This window comes from Schistocerca cancellata, chromosome 12 (genome assembly GCF_023864275.1).
Source record: "Schistocerca cancellata isolate TAMUIC-IGC-003103 chromosome 12, iqSchCanc2.1, whole genome shotgun sequence".
NCBI lineage: Eukaryota > Metazoa > Arthropoda > Insecta > Orthoptera > Acrididae > Schistocerca > Schistocerca cancellata.
The window spans coordinates 18,861,006-18,882,656 of NC_064637.1; the positions used below are offsets into that span (position 1 = coordinate 18,861,006).

Sequence of the window (21,651 nt, forward strand, 5' to 3'; positions counted from 1 at the left end):
TGGACGAAAACTGGTTGTTGCGCATCGGCTAATATATTGTGCGCAGACTCCACCAGCTGCCAACATACATCTTTCCTAGGAGTTCTACTTGATAGTCAGTCCCAGATGACAGACCGAATCATTTAGATAGATTTGTGAGTAAATAGAAGAGAGCCCTCATCTGTGCCTGCTTCAAAGTCAGTATGCTCCATCTCCCGCGTGGTACCTCTATCATCACTGCCATCCATATCTGATGTTGGTGACGGCTGTAGTACAGGTGTATCAGAGCTATGTAGAACAGGACAAGTTGCTGAGTGAATGTTGTTTGTATTGTCAATAGTCTTCCTGTTTTTCTTGTTGAAACCAGTAATGTTACACGAGGACAAGTAACAGACATTGGTATGATTCTTTTGTTCCCACCAGGCGACAGAGATGTCGAATCGTAATGCCTTCATCTTTACTGCTGCCTACAGTCCTGAATCTTCTACATGTGCAGTACCCAAGGCCTGCGAAGCCCATACTTTATTGATGTCACTGTTTCACTCTGAAATAGACATGATAGAACTTTCTCAAGAAAGCGGTAATTTTCCCCCACCACAGAAACAGATGGGAAAGTTTACACAGGCTTCCTTGCACAAACTTAACACAGTGATGGACAAGTAGTGCCATTTGCAGTGTGACAGTTAGTTATCTCCAGCTAGGTGTGCAAGTGTTGCACAACGCAAACCAATGTGCCACTTCTGAACTTCGTTTGGTGTTTTGGTGTGTAGTCCCGTTATTGCTAAAGTAAGCAATTTGTGCAGAAACTGTGGGTGAAATAAGCTTTGGGTATATTTTTGAATTCAGGCAGTTGAAATATATAAAGAATGCCTACATTTTCAAAAAGTTTTTGTGAACTAGCAGTTTGTTGCGTTGTGTTATCAGAAGATTGTGGTTTATCCTTACTTATATATTTTGTTGGATCATATCTGGTTAATGATAGACAGGACCAATGCCACTTGCTAAATAGCTAAACCTGTGTTCACTTCCAGAGTCTACATTTACACGTTCTCTGCAAACCTATGAAGTGTGTTGCAGATCATTCTTCCCCTTTGTGTCAGATTTTCTTGTTATTCCATTAGCATATGGAGTGTGGTAAGAAATGCTTCTTTCTGTATTGTAAATAGTTTAATATTAATCTTTGCAATCCCTGTCAGAGTGTAGGTATCGCAAAGAATCTTTCTTGTTCCTTAAAGCGGTAATGTTCCTCGTAACGGTACACTTTCATATGATAATGGAGTAATTGGTAATCATCTTACAGTGTCTATCAAACCACTTTACAGCATTTCTGTGACACACACCCGTGAATCAAACAAACTTGTATCCTGCACTCCACATCATACATAACTACAGACACAGAAGTAGTTAATTGTATTGTAGGTACTACAGTTTTTCTCTCATAATGTTCTCTTACAAGCCCCTTACTATTCTGTTCGGTTTGTGCCTGATACATATTGTCAGTTGTATGCCGGTAAACATTTGCTGCATATATCTTGCACTAGGCTGCACAGTTTTTAAGAATGAAATGGATGTTTTAATAAATTTATAGGTTTTATTCACTCTCAGCAATATTCTATTAAGAAATGATGGTTATAATGAAATATAGCTGTTGTTTGAAAGCATTCTTCAACTGTAGAGCCATTGACGAGTGAGTGACTTCGGGTATGTGAGAAAATGTATGTTACGAAGGAGCCTGTAATTACAGTCCGAATTCTGTATGTGATCGTACACTGCTAAAATTGAAAGTCATCGTTATGTACAATTACATAGTTTTCTCCAGTATGTAGTTTTTTGACTAATTCTTCCGTTTGCTGTTGCAGTCACCACCGAAGGGCGCCACTATCCCGTACCGGCCCAAGCCGCAGGTTGCGGGACCCGTGATCCTGGCTGGTGGTCAGGCTTACACCATCCAGGGTAACTATGCGGTGCCGGCCCACGCTGCCGACGTAAGTACAATGCCCCTGTTGCACCGTGCGGGTCCGGGGCCGGCGATGCCGCCCGTGCCCGTGTCAGTGTCGCTGTCGGTCCCCCCCGGCGTGGGGCACCCCCACCCCCAGTTGGGCCTGCCCCCCTCCCCTGCACTGCTGGCCGCCGCAGCCACCGGGCTCGCCGACCCGCTGCTGAAGAACGGCCACCTGGCGGCTGCTCTGCCTCCCGCCCACCTCGCTGCCGACGTAAGTCCGGTCGGGCCCCCTGCCGTCTCCTGAGTGCCCCGAATCCACCCTTCGACCGTGACACGGTGCCCCGCCTCTGCCGTATCGACCCCTCCCCCCCCCAGCCCCCCGCCCCCCACCCCGACCCCTTTTGAAATTCCACCCCGGCCCACCTACACACCGACACTAGGGGGTTCCGTATCTTGGAGCAGGTTTGCACAGTGGCAGCTGTATTAATATGTGCACCACCATAGTCTCTATTTAGTACTGTGTACAAATTTGGGTTTCTTATGCAAGACCAGTCCCCAAATCACTGCCATCCAATGCCAGTTGTTGTTTCCACATATGCATTCAGAATTTTTACTGGCAGAGCTTTTAATATGGTGTCAAATCAATTGATTTGTGTGCGAACATTAGTGTAGCTATGTGTATGTGGAAAATAATTTCTTATTGAAATCATTTGGGGATAAAATGATTTTGTCAACAGTTCTGTCTTTAATTCGTGATGCTGGGTTGTCATAGGTGCTGTGGATATGTTTTAATGTAGTTAATTTTGCAACCAAACTTTATTCCGTTGTTCAGAACAAAGTTATCATTCAGCAGTTGTGCTACTAAGAACACCATTGTCTTTAGAAGTAATTTTATTAGATTTAAATTTCTAAAGGTTGCTAATATAACTGTTGTCACTTCATTTTAATATTTATATTCAGTGACAAAAGCAAAAATTTGTTGCTCCATTGGAATCAAAATAAATGTGAAATATTGACAGTTATGCAGTAAATTGAACTTCAGGAAGACCATTTCTTAAAGTTAAAATGCTTTTGAAACACATTACAGTTGATATTACTTGACTTTAATACCAATGAGTACTTAAAGGAAACCATTGAAGAGTAGAATGAGATTGAGATGACTTTCAAAGAGTTAAAGTAAATTTTGTTCCCTGAACAAAAAAAAATGTTCGTTTCATACATGCAAAATATGAAATGATAAACGCATGTACACAATAGAGTTCCGTGGTTGAACCAATGAGGGCAGAATGATGGCAGTTTCTGAGTAGCGGGTGTTGTTGAAAATCTTTGATGGTGATGGTGGTGATGATGCAACAGGAATGTAGTGAGAGTACTTCTATGACTTCTTAGATCTGTGGCAATGTCACTGTGGCAAGAGGATGTTTCCACGTGCAAGTTGAGTAGAATGAGTGGTGATGGGAGTATGTATGTGTAAGCTTTCAAGGTCTCTATTAATTTTCTGCTCTCTGTTGTTCGCTTTGACTTCCTGTAGGAATTTGTATTTCTGGAGGAAGTGATCTATTTAATTAGCTTGTAAATAAAATTCTGACAATTATAAACAATAATATGGTCATATTTTTTTAAAAATAGACATCAATAATTTGTTACCTTATGAATGGACACTCTTAGAGGCACAAATTACTAACGGGGTGATAGAGTTAGTATCATTTGTTGTTGCTCCCCATGGTTATATTTAGCAGGCAGAAAGTCTTAATTTTGGACATTTTAGTTATGCCACCAGTTTGTGCTTTTCCCCTTCCTATACACAGGGTGAACCAGAACTCCACCAACAAACTTTCAGAATTGGTACTATGGATCAAAATAAGAAAAAAGTGTCCAGTAAACAGTCTCTGAAATGTATACCTTCAGAGGTGCGAGCACTTCTTCAGGAGAACAGATGTTTCACATAGTGAAGATGAAAACTAGCTTGTAACTTATAAGGTATGCGTTTAAGAGCCCATGTTTGCTGACAGTTTTTCCTTTCAGATCTCCGACAGTTTGTTTAATTCTGGTTCATCCTGTTTGTAACTTGGTTGAACCGGCTGATAATTATACTGTTGATCTTGTTGATATTTACACATACATATGCTAAGAATATTACTTTTAGAATTTTATAGCGTGGGTCGCTCTCATTGTATGTCATTTGGTCTCTGTTAAATATGTTGTTCTCAGTCAGGAGAACATACAGCAATTACAATTACTCCAAAGTGCCTTCAGATATTTCTGCTAGTGAGCTGAGGTACAAACCTTTTCAGCCCTAGTTTAAAATATCATCTGATATATTTCCGTGCATTTCGAACAGTCACTGCGACTTTGGTGGTGTAATCCTGTGCTGTCAGATATTATATGTTAAGTGAGATCTCTAAACAGTGGTTCATTTAGTGTCTCAAGGCGTGAACTATACGTAAGAGGGGCATTTCAAGTTGCGTGTACCTGCTTTCTAAGATATGGCATTCCTTTAGTGTTCCATTCATGCACTCTTTTTCTAACTTCTGCACACAACACTAACCTTCAAGCCATCTGTTGAACTACACTGCATTGTTAGAATGTTACTGTGTTTTTCCTTGGGATCATTTCTTATGGTTATAAGAAAGTTGCAGAACAATCATCATGGCCTGTTGGCAGTATTTTGCTTTTAAATTAGGATTATTTATTTCTCTTTTTTTTCCTTTTTGAATGAAAGTAGATATTGCGCATTGTTTTATTTTCTGATTTATTAGCTGTAAGTAGTTCTTTCTCCCAGTAATGTTGAGGTCTGTTAAACATTCATGATGATCGTTCTGTCTACATTGCTGAATAGTAGACTAATTAAGCTTAAGTTTCCAGGAATATCTTAACTTTCTCTTCTGTGGTTATTGTGATGAATGTGCTTCTAATAAAAATATTGCAGTTGTTTCTTTCTATTGCATATCTGGTATGCCAGCAAATTTCTTCGTGCACTGCTTCTATTTAATTGCCTGCCACAGTTACAATTCCTGGGAACTGGAGCAAATATTTGCTTGTTTAGTTGGGAAAAAATTGTTTTATTGCAACCATGTCCTCAGTTCTCCTGTAGTGTTTGCATGAAGATGGAGCATGATGAATGTGAACTGCATCTTTGGATCTTCCAGGTTACCCTCAGAGGTCACATTAAAAAAGCTTGTGTTATGTTGAGATTCCAGGTGATTTGCTTCATGTTAAATTTTGTACATGGTTCAGTTGCTGTTTAGTTTAGCTAATACACTCTTGCTGTTTGTGCTCCATCTTCAAGCGAAGATATCTAGGTTTTTGGGGAAGAATCTGTAATTTTTGTAGCTTTTTAATTCATTTAATTTATGGTGCCAGTAACAAAATGCATAAGTTGGAAATATTTTTTGGCAACCATTTTGATTTAATTTGGCACTTCTTTAGCTTTGTCAGAGTTCTTTTTCTGGTAACAGTTCGTAAATAAACAGAGCTCATTTGTTGAGAACCTTGGAAATAAGTAACCTGAAATTAGCTTAAATAGTTTCACATTGCCTGTGGAGTTCATGCATTGTTCAAAGATAATTAATCTCTTCTGGCACTCTTTGAATTTACCTTATCCAAAGAAACCTCCATAATCCTAATATCTAGAATGAAGCCACACCCTTCCTTGTTATAAGTCCTCTTACTGGACTCGTATGTATGCCTTCAAAATTTCTCATTAGAGTTCGTATAAATTTGTACATATAACATTTTATGCATGGCTTTTTTCGTGGTCTTTATCGCACACCATCACTTTCATTACTTGGCTTATACATTTGTACGGCACTCAGTTTACAGTAAAACGAAATGCTGATTGACGGCTGTTGATGGCAGATTTCCTTAAATTTTTCTTTCAGGGGAGGGGGACTGTTGCCATGTGGGGATGTCCCTCCCGGTAAAGGCCCAGGGATCAATCTTTTTAGTTTTATTAATGAAATGATTTATATTGGTTAACATGTATTGATGATGTTGTAAGTGTCCACACTTCAGAACTTTACACACCCACTTTATTAGCCCCACCTAACCTGTCACTTTTGAGCAACTTGTTTATGTTCATCGTAGTTGTGGTACTGTAATGATGTCAGTAGTTAAAACGTTGTTCTGAGTGTTTTATGCAGGCTATTAATTAATTGTAATAGTTAGATTTGTTCACTTCGTTATCTTTATTATTTGTACTTTCTTAGGTTCTATTTAAATTCAAATGTAGCAGATGGTAAATTAAGGGAACTGTAAATGCTACGCTGCCATGAAGAGAACACAGGTTTAGAGAATGATACTGCAGTATACAGTTTCCTCCTTACTTACCTCCTGCCACATTTCCATGCTTTTGTTAAAGCGTAGTGAACAAATCTTTCTTCGGCACAGAACTAGAACAGAACATTTTTTTTTCCTTGTGGAGGCAAGTCAATGTCTTGTTGATAGAATTTTTCTTATAGGATCAAGAATTTCATGGACCGTTTATTTTTATTGTTATTTAATTCTCAGCTTTTTGTTTCTTTCATTTAATCTCATTTAAGCTTGCGTTGTCGGCTGGTACCTAAGCGGAAGGCTTAATGAGTTATTTATTTCTTTAATTGAAAGTTCATTTTGTGTTTGTCTATAGCCCATTGCTCCACCCCAAATACATACCAGCCATATACCAGAAACAGTCATATTTATTCACCATACCTGTCTTCCATTATTATTAAATGAAGTGTGGACATTTACATGTGTCATTCAGTGTTTTACGTAGTAAATCTTTGTAGTTGATAAGTTTTTACTTGGAAAAAAAGAGATCATTTGTTGATTGCCAATGTAACTTACTTCTCCTTAACTTGTTAGATCTCTTCAATCCGACCAATCGACCCATCCTTGAACGCCAGAAGATAAAGTTGGTTGGTTTTTATGTAAGAGGAAATTTGAACTGTCAGAAAGGAACCAGTTTCTTAGATGTGTATATTGTTCTTGGTTTCACTATGTGTTCTTGTTGTTGTATTTTCCCCAGTGATTTAGTTTTGTGTGTTGTGAATGAACTTAAGTGTTAATTTTTTGAATGTGCATTACAAGTAATTTATGGATGGTTGTTGAGTTACACTGTTAGCCCCCCTTTTCTCCAAGCATATTGTGATCTATTGTTACTGACTACATTCAGAGGTTTTTTTTTATTTGAGATTTCACATTTTTTTCTTGCTGTTTTTGCACAGTATTGGTGTTGATTTTTCTTGATGTCTTTTTGTACCTTTTTGATGTTTGGCTCGTATTTGACCGTGTAGGATGATAAACTGGATGATTTTAATCCTTCAAACCTTGAGTGCACGTGCACCAACAGTAGAGTGATTTCCCACTTCATGAATGTGTACCTCCTGCTTGTTGCTGAAAGAGAAAGCTACGAAACAATTGGTAGGATTTTTAAAAAATGTCCATAACACAGCACGATTATTAGAATGGAAAGTGTTAAAACTAAATTCCTTCCTTTCTTGTAAAATTTAATTCTTGGTGGAAAATTGACTCTACAATAGGTGTCAGCTTTTTTGAAGGAAACTGAGATGCTTGAGCCAGTATTTCCCCATTTTGTTTTGCAATGTCAGTTTGAAAGAGAATGTGAATAACATGAAATCAATGATATATTCAGAGTATAAATATGCGTGAGTAGTGTGTGTACAGAATAACGTGGCCAGCATGCCAGAGAGGAAACCGAATGCTGGTGAGAAAGTGTCATCCCAAACTGAATAACTAAACGATTTCTGCTAAAAATTCAACAAAAGTGACAGTATATTTTCACCTGACAAGTTAAGTTTTCTAACTTTCAGAGAAGCATCACAAATGATGAATTCTGATTGAAACCTACATCTCTCTTTTTGCTCTATTAAGATTTGCTTCTTTTGCCAAAACACAGAGTTCCCACAGTTTCACCTCACTAACATGTTGTGCAGGCACAATTGCAAGAGAATTCTGAAATGGTTTATTGAGTGAGGAACTGACAAGTAAGGTCAGTAGCTTATATAAAAGCACATCCTCGATACAAAAATGTAATGACTTCACATATGATGATCCAAAACCCATAGAATTTCTTATTTCACCAGCTATCAATGACCCTTAAAAATAAATTCTTCTATTGGAAAAAATCTGTAGTTCGAGGTATAACGCGGTAGATAATGATGTTCCGTATAATAACCATATGGCAGACAACTCTACTCGTTTCGCGATATCATTTTTCAAAATCTTGTTTCAGTGTCTCAAACCATTTGAGATATGAGGAATGTTCTGAATATTTCATTCTGGCTTTTGGCATTTGCATGTTCGATCGAAAATGCGTGCTCTACTTAACATTAGTTTTCTCAAGACAGTGACATCCAATCAAGCTAAATAAAAATTCAATATGTTAGCTAAATTTTATAAACAACAACATATTATGTAATATGCACCAAATGCATAATTGTGATCCCTATTTATTAATTGCAAAATTTTTTGAGTTTTGTAATGTCTGTCTTACATGCAAATATCACAGTAATTATGACCATTAATGAAATGTGTGCCGTCATGAAGCTGACATATAAAGCTATGAGTAACACAGAAATATTTTTTTTACTGTATAGTACTGTAGAATCGTTTGAGGAAGATTACAGGCTGTGCGCCTTGATTTCGTCAGTGCAGCACATTGCCAAATGGCTGAAAGTGGGCAAACAATGTTTGCCTTACCTTCTGAACAAACAAATGAACTTGCCCAGTGCTTCGGACAAAAATTGGTCACTACGCACCAGCCACTGTATCTTAGGCGGACTTGACCCAATGCTTGCTAGTAATGTGCAACAACTGACTGTGACCTTTAAAAGGTATGTCTTTAATGTGTTCCAACTATTGGGGGGAACAACTACATCTTACTTGATTAAGAAGATATACAAAAGCAGTACTCGCCTTTTATTGAAAATGTGAGCTAACCAAGATGAGTAAGCCTGGAAACTGAAAGCTGAACAATTATAGTGTCACTCCTAGCCGCCAAGAATAATCTGGCGCAAAGAGATTTTAACTTTAATTCCATTTTAAGAGCATTGTAACTGTTTATTTTGTATTAATAAATCACACAACCAACCCCAATTGCATTCATTGAATGGTGTTGATACTTCTATTATAAATGTGTTCAGGAGTCAGTGTGGGGCAGTGGGAACCATATTGCCATAGCAAGACACATTAAATATGCTATTGAGCTTAATTTGTCTGTTAATATTTTTGATGTTATTGTATCAGTGATTAAATTTTCAACATACTTGTTTCATAAAAAATCTGCCGTGTCGGTTCTTACAGACTGTCAATGATATAGCTCTTCCTATGTGTAGAGTTAGTAAAGAAAGTTCTTTAGTTTTGTAATACTGATGAAGCATTACTTCAATTTAGCTTCCATATTTGGTAACTGTTTATAACTCCTTAGTTTACAAACTTAACACTTCTGTTCTCATAATACTTTATACCTGCAACATAAGACAATATTTTTTTTTTCATGTGGCAGAAGGTGAAAGTAACATTTTTGTTAATGTACTCACATGCATGAAGTGGGTAATTACCTACAGAGAAACAGTTTTTACCACATGATTTCTAAATGTATGTTCTTTGCCTGGAAATAATAAGCACTAAGTAACAACGTATATTGCATTTTGGAGCAAATTCTTGTTTTATTTGTAATGAAGTGTTAACATAAACTGACATCTCCTCAGAGGAGTTGCTTGGCTATAGAAATGTAATTCAGTTACAGGCAGTTCAGTTTTATAAATTAGTGAAATACAGGTTTATTGCAGTTACCTAGTGCTTAATTGTTCCTTTGATTTGTATGTAATTTTTTTTGCTAGAGTTGTAGAATGTAAGTTTTGAAGTGCCTGTGGCCAAGCACTTGGTTGTGGGCCATTGCTGTGGATAGAGTACCCTTATGTGCATGCTTCCAGAAGATGGGGATGGGCAATTCCCCATTGGCTGGCCTGGCTGCTCTCGGACTCGGTGGCCTGAACGCTGGCACAACAGGCGGCCTCAATCCAGCAGGTGAGTGTAAGTGTTGACAAGTCATTGTTGTCATCAGCAGGGAAAGCTCCACTCAGGAAAGCACACTTCAGCCAACTCCTCTATGTTATAATCAGTTATGCTCTTTCACCAGCCCCGTACCAGTCTGTAATGTTTACATTAATAAGCACGCGTAATTATTTTAGTAATTCAGTCTCACAGCAAACTTAAATTTTCTCCACATCAGTGGAGTGTTTTGTGTGTCTAGTTTACCACTGCAGCACAGGAGCTAGAGGATTTCCTGAACTTCCCACAGTGGTGAAATATTCCTTTCAGTCAAAAGCAATTGAAGTGTTTGATGCATGGAGACAGCTACACTTTTTCCAGTTTGTGGCAAATTTTAAAAAGGTTTAAAAATTCAGTTTTCACCAAAACCAAAAAATAGTCAGCCTTGTGTTAAGTTATGGGGTATCTAATACTACTGACCAGAATAGACAGAAATGCATGCACTCAGGTACATGCAGTGGAGTCTTGAATTTTGGAGCTGCCTACGTTTTGCTCCAAAGTAAATGAAAAACAGTTTGTAGGGCCATTTTCTCCATAATTAACCATATTTCAGATAAAAAAAACATTTATTAATAAAGAAAGTACAACATTATTGGCACAATACATCAGTATGTACAGTTTTTCTTCAGTCTTCTAGCTCTCCCTCAGTCTCTCAGGATCGTTTGAAGCATCAGATGTCAACTGGTCGTAAAACCAAATTTGGTTTTGCCCAATATACTTTCTGGCCAGCTCTTTGACATCATTAAGCTTTTGGACCTTTGGAGAGAAGAGAGCCACTTGTATGAATGTCAAGAGCTCAGATGGTAACCCAGTTCTAAGCAAAGAAGGGAAGGCAGAAAGGTGGAAGGAGTATATAGAGGGTTTATACAAGGGCGATGTACTTGAGGACAATATTATGGAAATGGAAGAGGATGTAGATGAAGACGAAATGAGAGATAAGATACTGCGTGAAGAATTTGACAGAGCACTGAAAGGCCTGAGTCGAAACAAGGCCCCGGGAGTAGACAACATTCCATTTGAACTACTGATAGCCTCGGGAGAGCCAGTCATGACAAAACTCTACCATCTGGTGAGCACGATGTATGAGACAGGCGAAATACCCTCAGACTTCAAGAAGAATATAATAATTCCAATCCCAAAGAAAGCAGGTGTTGACAGATGTGAAAATTACCGAACTATCAGTTTAATAAATCACAGCTGCAATATACTAACGCGAATTCTTTACAGACGAATGGAAAAACTGGTAGAAGCCGACCTCGGGGAAGATCAGTTTGGATTCCGTAGAAATGTTGGAACACGTGAGGCAATACTGACCTTACGACTTATCTTAGAAGAAAGATTAAGGAAAGGCAAACCTACGTTTCTAGCATTTGTAGACTTAGAGAAAGCTTTTGACAATGTTAACTGGAATACTCTCTTTCAAATTCTGAAGGTGGCAGGGGTAAAATACAGGGAGCGAAAGGCTATTTACAGTTTGTGCAGAAACCAGATGGCAGTTATAAGAGTCGAGGGGCATGAGAGGGAAGCAGTGGTTGGGAAGGGAGTAAGACAGGGTTGTAGCCTCTCCCCGATGTTATTCAATCTGTATATTGAGCAAGCAGTGAAGGAAACAAAAGAAAAATTCGGAGTAGGTATTAAAATTCATGGGGAAGAAGTAAAAACTTTGAGGTTTGCCGATGACATTGTAATTCTGTCCGAGACAGCAAAGGACTCGGAAGAGCAGTTGAACGGAATGGACAGTGTCTTGAAAGGAGGATATAAGATGAACATCAACAAAAGCAAAACGAGGATAATGGAATGTAGTCAAATTAAGTCGGGTGATGCTGAGGGAATTAGATTAGGAAATGAGAAACTTAAAGTAGTAAAGGAGTTTTGCTATTTAGGGAGTAAAATAACCGATGATGGTCGAAGTAGAGAGGATATAAAATGTAGACTGGCAATGGCAAGGAAAGCATTTCTCAAGAAGAGGAATTTAACATCGAGTATAGATTTAAGTGTCAGGAAGTCGTTTCTGAAAGTATTTGTATGGAGTGTAGCCATGTATGGAAGTGAAACATGGACGATAACTAGTTTGGACAAGAAGAGAATAGAAGCTTTCGAAATGTGGTGCTACAGAAGAATGCTGAAGATAAGGTGGGTAGATCATGTAACTAATGAGGAGGTATTGAATAGGATTGGGGAGAAGAGAAGTTTGTGGCACAACTTGACTAGAAGAAGGGATCGGTTGGTAGGACATGTTTTGAGGCATCAAGGGATCACAAATTTAGCATTGGAGGGCAGTGTGGAGGGTAAAAATCGTAGGGGGAGACCAAGAGATGAATACACTAAGCAGATTCAGAAGGATGTAGGTTGCAGTAGGTACTGGGAGATGAAGAAGCTTGCACAGGATAGAGTAGCATGAAGAGCTGCATCAAACCAGTCTCAGGACTGAAGACCACAACAACAACAACAAGCTTTTGGTCTTTAAGTGGGAGGAGACAGTCACAAGCTTGATGAAGGTGGTCCATTGTTATGAGGATCGTAGGTCCTTGGTTGCAAATTTGCACATTATTGAAGACAGTCATCCCTACATTCGCACTGTGTTGAATAATCCCTTTACCGATGTACGGTTGTTCACAGAGGAATATTTTGTACTTGATGATTAAATATTTCTTCTTTCCTTGTTCAATAATCATATGTAAGAGTACGTTAAACAAAAGTTCTTCAGTTTGTCAACAAATTTGAAATTAAATACCTGGTCCACTTCAGTGACTTGAAATTTGGGGCTGGTTCTTCTGATGATGTGAGAATAGTCCACTGGTAGAGAAACACTTTCCGTCTTCCTGAAACACTTCTCTATGTGACCAAACGCTCTGTCGCGTGGCATAAAGCTGTGGCCTGGTTCTGGGAATTGATGAACAATCTTTGTAAATTGACCAGCTACTGCATTAACGAATGATTTTTTTATTTTGTGACACACAGTTACCAGAAAATAAAACAGATAAAAGTGTTTTGGTATCATCTGTTAGAACATAGTTGATGTAGTGATGTATAAAACTGATTGGCTCATCGGACGTCTTTTTTCTGATGGTTTCATCATAGAGATAGAAATAATGTTTTCCAGTCTTAAAAGACAAAATCGCGAAGTTATAGACCCACAACTGGCGTTTACAAAATGCGAACCCTAGAAGAAACTTTCGGGAGGGGCATATTTTGTTGGTAGTTGAAGCACATCATCTTGGTGTCATTATTATGGTGTGAAAGTGCCATCTTGTCTTTAATATCTTCATAAAATGAATCCACCCAACTTGATGAAGTAGCTTGGCATCCTGGAGCTCCTTACGTCTCTAATCTGAGGTAGAAGAGGCACTGAGTTCCTTTTGTGTGTTTTTGAAATGTGTGTGATCTTGGATGCCTGAATCTGATATTGAAGGTGTTTTGAACTACCGAAAGCAAAAATCATATTCCACTGGAGATCCAGAGTGCTTCTCTATGTACAAATGATGCATTTCTTTGATAGTGAGGTTGGCAGGCAAGTAAGTATTGTCTGTTGCCATTGTCTAGTCGACTGTAATGTGATTCTCACCTTGGAAAACTGTCAATGTGACAATGAACCTTTTGCACAGTTTCATTTGGAATTTTGTCATGTCTTGTATTATGCTTTCCCCTACCATCTGGTTTTGGTGTGAGAGTTTTGTAAAAAAAAAAAATTCTTTGTGATGTTTTCTATTCGCTTTGTGGACACACCGCGCAGTGACGCAAACACTGTTTTACAGACTCTTGCATTACTTTCACCACTCACAGTATAAAAATTTGAAAATGCCCTGGGCTTTCCTGTTCCACTTTTTGGCCTATTTCTTTTAACAGGGAAACCTTTAACGCAACCAGCCAAATACACATGTTGGATAAAATTACTCGTTAGGCCATTAAAAGCATTAATAATACGACACTGTGCGTCAATGTCGAATTCAGTAAAATGCTTGAATTTGCAACTGCAATCATTACCTGTAGTCCAGCAAGGCATGTTTTTTCCACTCGTGCTATTGTGCTGCTTTCCGTCAACCTTCTGCTGTTTTCGTATGTCCGTACCCATTGTTCCTTGTATGATCCTTTTTTCCTCTTCATTGGTCCAACAACTGTGCTTCTGCTTCTAGAATCTTCGGTTGGTTGGTTTGTGGGGGTTGAAGGGACCACTGGAATCTTCTTCTGAATCGGTAGATGTCTCATCTTCACCTGCCTTGTACTTTCCTCAAGAGGCACAATTAAACAGTCCTTCCTCTCCTGATTCTTTCATATTGACAAAAACTGTGAAATCAAAGGATGAAGTCACAAAGCAGACTGTAAGCCTGTTAAAAATATCCCTCACACAGAATGTGCAATGTTTACACTACGTACTGTAACATCCTTTCTGCTATCATTTGGGGGAAGAATGAGGCAGTTCCCGGGGCTGTTTCAATTTTCACGCAAACCTGGAGTCCAGGCAGCTCCATCTGTTGGATTTCTCCGGAACTAGTGGGTGGAGCTGCCTCCTCCTTGCACCAAACTCCTCAATTGTCATCATTAGACAATTATACTTTTCTGTGATTGGGTGTTATAGAAAGTAACAGTCAACAGCAAAATTATAATCTCATATTGAAGAACTTCTTTAATGCATAGTTTGCATCACGTGACTGTGGCAAATATACCAGAACAAGACACATCTACATCTACATCTACATCCATACTCCGCAAGCCACCTGACGGTGTGTGGTGGAGGGTACCTTGAGTACCACTATCGGTTCTCCCTTCTGTTCCAGTCTTGTATTGTTCGTGGAAACGAGGATTCTCGGTGTGCCTCTGTATGGGCTCTAATCTCTCTGATTTTATCCTCACGGTCTCTTCGCGAGATACGTAGGAGGGAGCAAAATATACTGCTTGACTCCTCGGTGAAGGTATGTTCTCGAAACTTCGACAAAAGCCTGTACCGAGCTACTGAGCGTCTCTCCTTCAGAGTCTTCCACTGGAGTTTATCATCTCCGTAATGCTCTCGCGATTACTAAATGATCCTGTAACGAAGTGCGCTGCTCTCCGCTGGATCTTTTCTCTCTCTTCTATCAATACTATCTGGTACGGATCCCACACTGCTTAGCATTATTCAAGCAGTGGGTGAACAAGCGTACTGTAACCTACTACCTTTGTTTTCGGATTGCATTTCCTTAGGATTCTTCCAGTGAGTCTCAGTCTGGCATCTGCTTTACCGACGATCAACTTTATATGATCATTCCATTTTAAATCACTCCTAATGCCTAATCCCAGATAATTTATGGAATTAACTGCTTCCAGTTGCTGAACTGCTATATTGTAGCTAAATGATAAGGGATCTTTCTTTCTATGTATTCACAGCACATTACACTTGTCTATATTGAGATTCAATTGCCCTTACCTGCACCATGCGTCATTTCGTTGCAGATCCTCCTGCATTTCAGTACAATTTTCCGTTGTTACAACCTCTCGATACACCACAGACAGCATCATCCGCAAAAAGCCTCAGTGAACTTCCGATGTCATCCACAAGGTCATTTACATATATTGTGAATAGCAATGGTCCTACAACACTCCTCTGCGGCACACCTGAAATCACTCTTACTTCGGAAGACTTCTTTCCATTGAGAATGACATTCTGCGTTCTGTTATCTAGGAACTCTTCAATCCAATCACACAATTGGTCTGATAGTCCGTATGCTCTCACTTTGTTCATTAAACGACTGTGGGGAACTGTATTGAACGCCTTGCGGAAGTCAAGAAACACGGCATCTACCTGGGAACCCGTGTCTATTGTCCCCCGAGTCTCGTGGACGAATGGCATGAGCTGCGTTTCACATGATCGTCTTTTTCGAAACCCATGCTGATTCCTACAGAGTATATTTCTAGTCTCCAGGAAAGTCATTATACTTGAACATAATACGTGTTCCAAAATTCTACTACTGTTAGACGTTAGAGATATAGGTCTATAGTTGTGCACATCTGTTCGACGTCCCTTTTTGAAAATGGGGATGACCTGTGGCCTTTTCCAATCCTTTGGAACGCTACGCTCTTCTAGAGACCTACGGTACACCGCCGCAAGAAGGGGGGCAAGTTCCTTCGCGTACTCTGTGTAAAATTGAACTGGTATCCCATCAGGTCCAGCGGCCTTTCCTCTTTTGAGCAATTTTAATTGTTTCTCTATCCCTCTGTCGTCCATTTCGATATGTACCATTTTGTCATCTGTGCGACAATCTAGAGAAGGAACTACAGTGCAGTCTTCCTCTGTGAAACAGCTTTGGAAAAAGATATTTAGTATTTCGGCCTTTCGACTGTCATCCTCTATTTCAGTACCATTTTGGTCACAGAGTGTCCGGACATTTTGTTTTGATCCACCTACCACGTTGACATAAGACCAAAATTTCTTTGGGGTTTCTGCCAAGTCCAGTACATAGAACTTTACTTTCGAATTCATTGAACGTCTCTCGCATAGCCCTCCTCACACTACATTTCGCTTCACGTAATTTTTGTTTGTCTGCAAGGTTTTGGCTATGTTTATGTTTGCTTTGTAGTTCCCTTTGCTTCCGCAGCAGTTTTCTAACTCGGTTGTTGTACCACGGTGGCTCTTTTCCATCTCTTACAATCTTCCTTGGCACATACTCATCTAACGCATATTGTACGATAGTTTTGAACTTTGTCCACTGATCCTCAACACTATGTGTACTTGAGACAAAACTTGTGTTGAGCCGTCACGTACTCTGAAATATGCTTTTTGTCACTTTTGCTAAACAGAAAAATCTTCCTACCTTTTTTAATATTTCTATTTACGGCTGAAATCATCGATGCAGTAACCGTTTTACGATCGCTGATTCCCTGTCTGCGTTAACTGTTTCAAATAGTTCGGGTCTGTTTGTCACCAGAAGGTCTAATATGTTATCGCCACGAGTCGGTTCTCTGTTTAATTTGGAACCTACTTCAGAAGCATCAGCATTTGTCAGTTTCAATTGGAATCTCTTAACACATCAGACACTATTGATTTACAGTAATTGGTTCATTTTCTAAAGAACTGCTTGCCCATGTCTTACAGTATGCAACACTAAAGAGAGGTTTGTCCGTAGCTTGTGGTCTAATGGCTAGCATTGCTGCTTCTGGGTCATGGGGTCCTGGGTTCGATTCCCGGCTGGGTTGGGGATTTTCTCTGCCCATGGACTGGGTGTTTGTGTTGTCCTCATCATCATTCGTGACAGTGGCTCGATTGGACTGTGTAAAAATTGAGACGTTATACGGACGCTGATGACCACACAGTTGAGCACTTCACGAATCCATCATGACCACCATCACTAAAGAGAGGTGTGCTGTAGCACCCTGAGCATTCCTAGTCAAATCAAGGAAATGTTTAGTGCACACATTATGCAGCAGTTGACACGCTGGTCTACGTGATAGTATCTTTTATGTGTGAAGTTTGTAGCATTTCCCAGCTAATTGGCTACTGCACTATTCTGTTACTGTTGTTTCCTGATACTGTCTTCATTTCCATCAATTTCTGTAAAATGCTTGTATGGGTATGGTTTATGCCATTATCGGTGTGGTCAGAGCATATGTTAGGTAAATTACTTCATCAGGAGCATTTTTAATACCTGCATACTGAGTAGAAGAGAGTGTGTGCCAACTCCCCTAGTTCACCAGTTCTGCTGCGAGATGTCCGTTGCTCCACTTGTGACCCACGGCAAGCACAGTACACAGTCTCATCCATTCATGAAATTTACATTGAAGATTGGATTGTGCTTCTGTGAAGTTATGTGGTTGTTGCAAATGTGTAGCTTTTAGCTTACATATGATTTCAACGACAATTCACATTTATGTTCAGTTTACACAGGAAGATAATGAAAGGTTTGCTGGAATGAAATACACTGTAACATATGCAATGTGAGGAAGTGTATTACTGACAGATGACATTGCAAATCGGAGACCTTAAGGTACGAGACTGATATTCCAGCACATCCTTACTAAACTTTGCTGTCAAGAAATAAACTGAAATTCTTCTCCGTGCCATGAGATATTCATAAGGTACTTCCAATGATTACTCATAGACATGGGAGTTATTTTGGAAGCAAAGCTCCTACTTTTATTGATGAGAATGTCTCCATTTCATTAACATTTTGTGGCCTCTGAATTTTTTGTACAATGCATCATTGCAGAAATAAGTGTGTCTACATAGTTGTTCATACTGTCTGTGTAAGGAATGACCCCACTGATTTGTTGTCTTTGAATCATATTACTTAAAATTCCCTAAAAAATTGTATTTGGTGGCCATTGAAATTACTACAGAGCTAGTCTTACATTTATTTGTTGAAATCACCTTGAATCAAAATGAATGGAAATTAACTTGGTGCAGACTTTCGGTCCAGCAAATTCAGGGCAAGTAGCTTTCTGATAAACTCATTGATAAAAAAATTATAGTTGGTGACTGTCATTAAAGTACACCTGTTTATCACAGAATTATTTCTTACACACTTCATTGCGTGATTTTTGTTCGAAAATACATTATTGTGGTTTTGCCAACTGGATTTGATTAGGCCAAGTAACTTTATTTTTTATGCCAGGAATTTGTAGACATTGCCAGACATTTTTATTCAGAAGGTTACTGTAAGATCCAAATGCAATGATTCTCTTTCCAGCTTGCTCCAGTTGAATAATTATATGCTTCAATATCTGGGAGCTGATGACCTCATTGGTAGGATGTTGAACCTAATAAATTACCTTCTATGGGATGCTTGTATTGAAATTATATTGTTATTTGGTGGCATATTGAATTGATTCATGGTTTGCGTGTCTGTCTTTTAGAATCATTACTAGGATGAGAATACTACTTCTTTCCTTCAGGGTAAAGAGAGATTACATTGAAAATTAGTAAATGCATTTGGGCTTACACTTCATTTTAATTGGCATTAATATATTGTTGACATAAAGTTACTATATGTATGGAAATAGGACACACTATGCTACAGACAACGTGGAGGAATAATTGCCTTGTTGAAAAATATGCCACTGGATATACTATAGCCTGTGTGTATTGGCTCTGTGCAGTGTACCTCAGTTACATGAAACCATAATTAATTCCTATATCTCCATTGAGAATATACATAATGTCTGAAACACTTCAGTGGCAGCATGATGAAAAACATGGCCATCACCGAACTGGCACAAAAACGTATTTGTTCTGCATCATATATCGAAGGCAGAAGCAATTTTAGCTGTAATGATTATCAGCACAGTTCATATTGCACTGTGCAAGGAATGCTTTGATCTCTTATGATGGGGACAAATTGTGTAATTATTTTTCTAATATTATCTGCAGCATTACTAAAATGGTTTCATTATTTTGAAGTACAGGCACTTAAGAAACTGAGAATGTTCTTTAGCATTGTATGATCCTTCTTCAGAACTAATACACATGCAAGACTACATTGTCTCGGCGGACACTGTTGTACCAGCACTGAACAAACAGGTGCATTAGTGCACGTGCTTGGAGCAGGATTTGTCTGAAAGCTGGCAGTGTTCTGGCTCAGATATACAGTGAGTTGTTAACATACTGCTTACATTATGTATATTCAATCAGGAACTTCTGCTTAAAATAATTGGAAGGTAGTGAGTCATAAAATAACCTCATATTTTCTTGACTAAAGAGACAGTAACATGTAGGTAAGAGAAGCACTTTCACCGTTTATTAACTGTATACTCAGTTTCTTTTAGATTGAATTCTCATATTCATTCTCATCATCAGTAGCAAGAAATGATTACATATTTGGTTGGGGAAAAAGAAGCTTCTTGTACATTATCAGTCTCAAGAGCAAAGTTTTGCCAACAATTTGCTAATATTTCAAATCAAAAATTAAAGTTTTTTAACGTTTCTTATTTTTGTAATACAGTATAACCCTTATAACCCTGTTTTGACTTTCTCACACTTAACTTTTTCCCCCACCAGAGTTTGCACTAACATATTTTCCTGTGATTTATGCTTTGAGACAATGTTCTTGGAGAAAAACCTGATGTAGTTGACATAAAATTACACTGGCATCGCATTGGCCTCCAGTTAGTGTTTACACGGTTTAGTTTGAATCCAGGGTGCTCTCATTTCAAGCCACACTTTAGTCAAATCAAATACAGCTCCTCATATCCCATCTCTCTGGGATTTGTGGGGAGTTGAACTTACTTGTAGTAATTCACATGGAATTAAACTTAGCTTGTTGGACATTTATGTTATATTGCACTGACAGCAATGAGAATTCACATCTGTCGAAATTATCCGAGTGGGACTAGGGCCACTGTGGCCATTAAGACTTTCATAGACTGTACCACAGCGTGTGTTAGTCATATGTCAGTCTTTCCATATCACATAAATGACACCTGAAGTATTTTTTTCTTCTTTCAATGGAATACAGGGTTTTCATCCCAGAAAGTTACATTTTGTCTTGACACAGTTTCACATTTGATTTAAAGGATATACACTGGGTGAAGAGCAATCCATATATTCAAGGTGCTGATTTGTATTGTCTGTTGTAGAGGTTAGACAAGGTACTTCATTAGATACATTCTGAACAATATAATTTGTTTATACAGAATCATTTCCTACACTGCAGCATCTCCTATGTATGTCAATGTTGTTTGACAAACAAATTCTGGCATAGCTGCCTAGAATACAGGTGGCCGTAATAGGAACTACGCGCAGGTAGGCTGTGATAGGTGATGTGTCTTGCTGCACTGCGTAGTTACACAATTGGAATTTATTATTATGTTGCAAATAGTGGCAGCATTGAGAGATGGCTTGATGTATATAGACATGTGCCGAGAGGTTCTGAACAGAGCTGAAGCTGTTGAAACATGGAACTGTGCTTACCACGCTTGCCATCTTCTGCAAGTTTCTTAAAAATGTACATTTTGATTGTGTGTATTTACAAAGATTTATTGTTATTGCTACGAAAACCTGCTAAATTCAAAGATATTAAATTTAAATTCCCTCATGATAAAAGATAATTAACATTCAGTACTGGACGAGGTGGTGCAGTTGTTAGCACACTGCACTCACATTCGGGAGGAAGATGGTTCAATCCCGCGTCCGGCTATCCTGATTTAGGTTTTCCTTGATTTCCCTAAGTCCCTCCGGGCAAATACCAGAATGGTTCCTTTGAAAGAGCACGGCAGACTTAATCCAATGAGACCGATGACCACGCTGTCTGCCCCCCCCCCCCCCCCCCCCAACAACCCCCAACATTCAGTAGTCAAAATGCTGACACACAAGCTTATGTGGCAGAATAATTGTTTACGGCAACTTCCAGCAGCATTTTTCAGAACTTCCTTAGGCTGCGCCCCTGAATCTAAGGTGTAGGCACATTTTTAGAGTGTGAAAGTTGGGAAGAAATGGTCAGCTTGCATTTGGGTGAATACAGTGAATTGGTTCCTCATCCACCCTATTTACCAGACTCCAGCCAAAGTGACTTCTTCCTGTTCCCTAACTTCAAACTTTGTTTCACTGGGAAGAAATTTTCATCAAATGAGGAAGTGATAGTTGCACCCAGTGAGTATCTTTCAGAGTTTGAAAGGACCTATTTTTTTGATGGGCGGGAGGGAGGCTATACCAAATGCATACTCCTCAAAAGGAGTTTTTTTACCAGACTTATCAAAACCCCCCTTGTTCA

General features: G+C 38.9%; 1 protein-coding gene across 10 annotated transcripts in view; it reads left to right on the forward strand.

The window, feature by feature from the left end:
* Positions 1–21,651, forward strand: part of LOC126109572 (poly(rC)-binding protein 3) — a 484,702-nt gene that overhangs the window by 455,498 nt on the left and 7,553 nt on the right. For 6 of the 10 annotated variants that reach the window (XM_049914594.1, XM_049914600.1, XM_049914595.1 and 3 more), the window contains 2 exons: positions 1,839–2,192; positions 9,859–9,952. In XM_049914594.1, coding sequence (XP_049770551.1) covers positions 1,839–2,192; positions 9,859–9,952 — 448 coding nt within the window. The remainder of the gene's footprint in view (positions 1–1,838; positions 2,193–9,858; positions 9,953–21,651) is intronic. The other 4 variants (XM_049914602.1, XM_049914604.1, XM_049914603.1 and 1 more) reach the window with 3 other exon arrangements.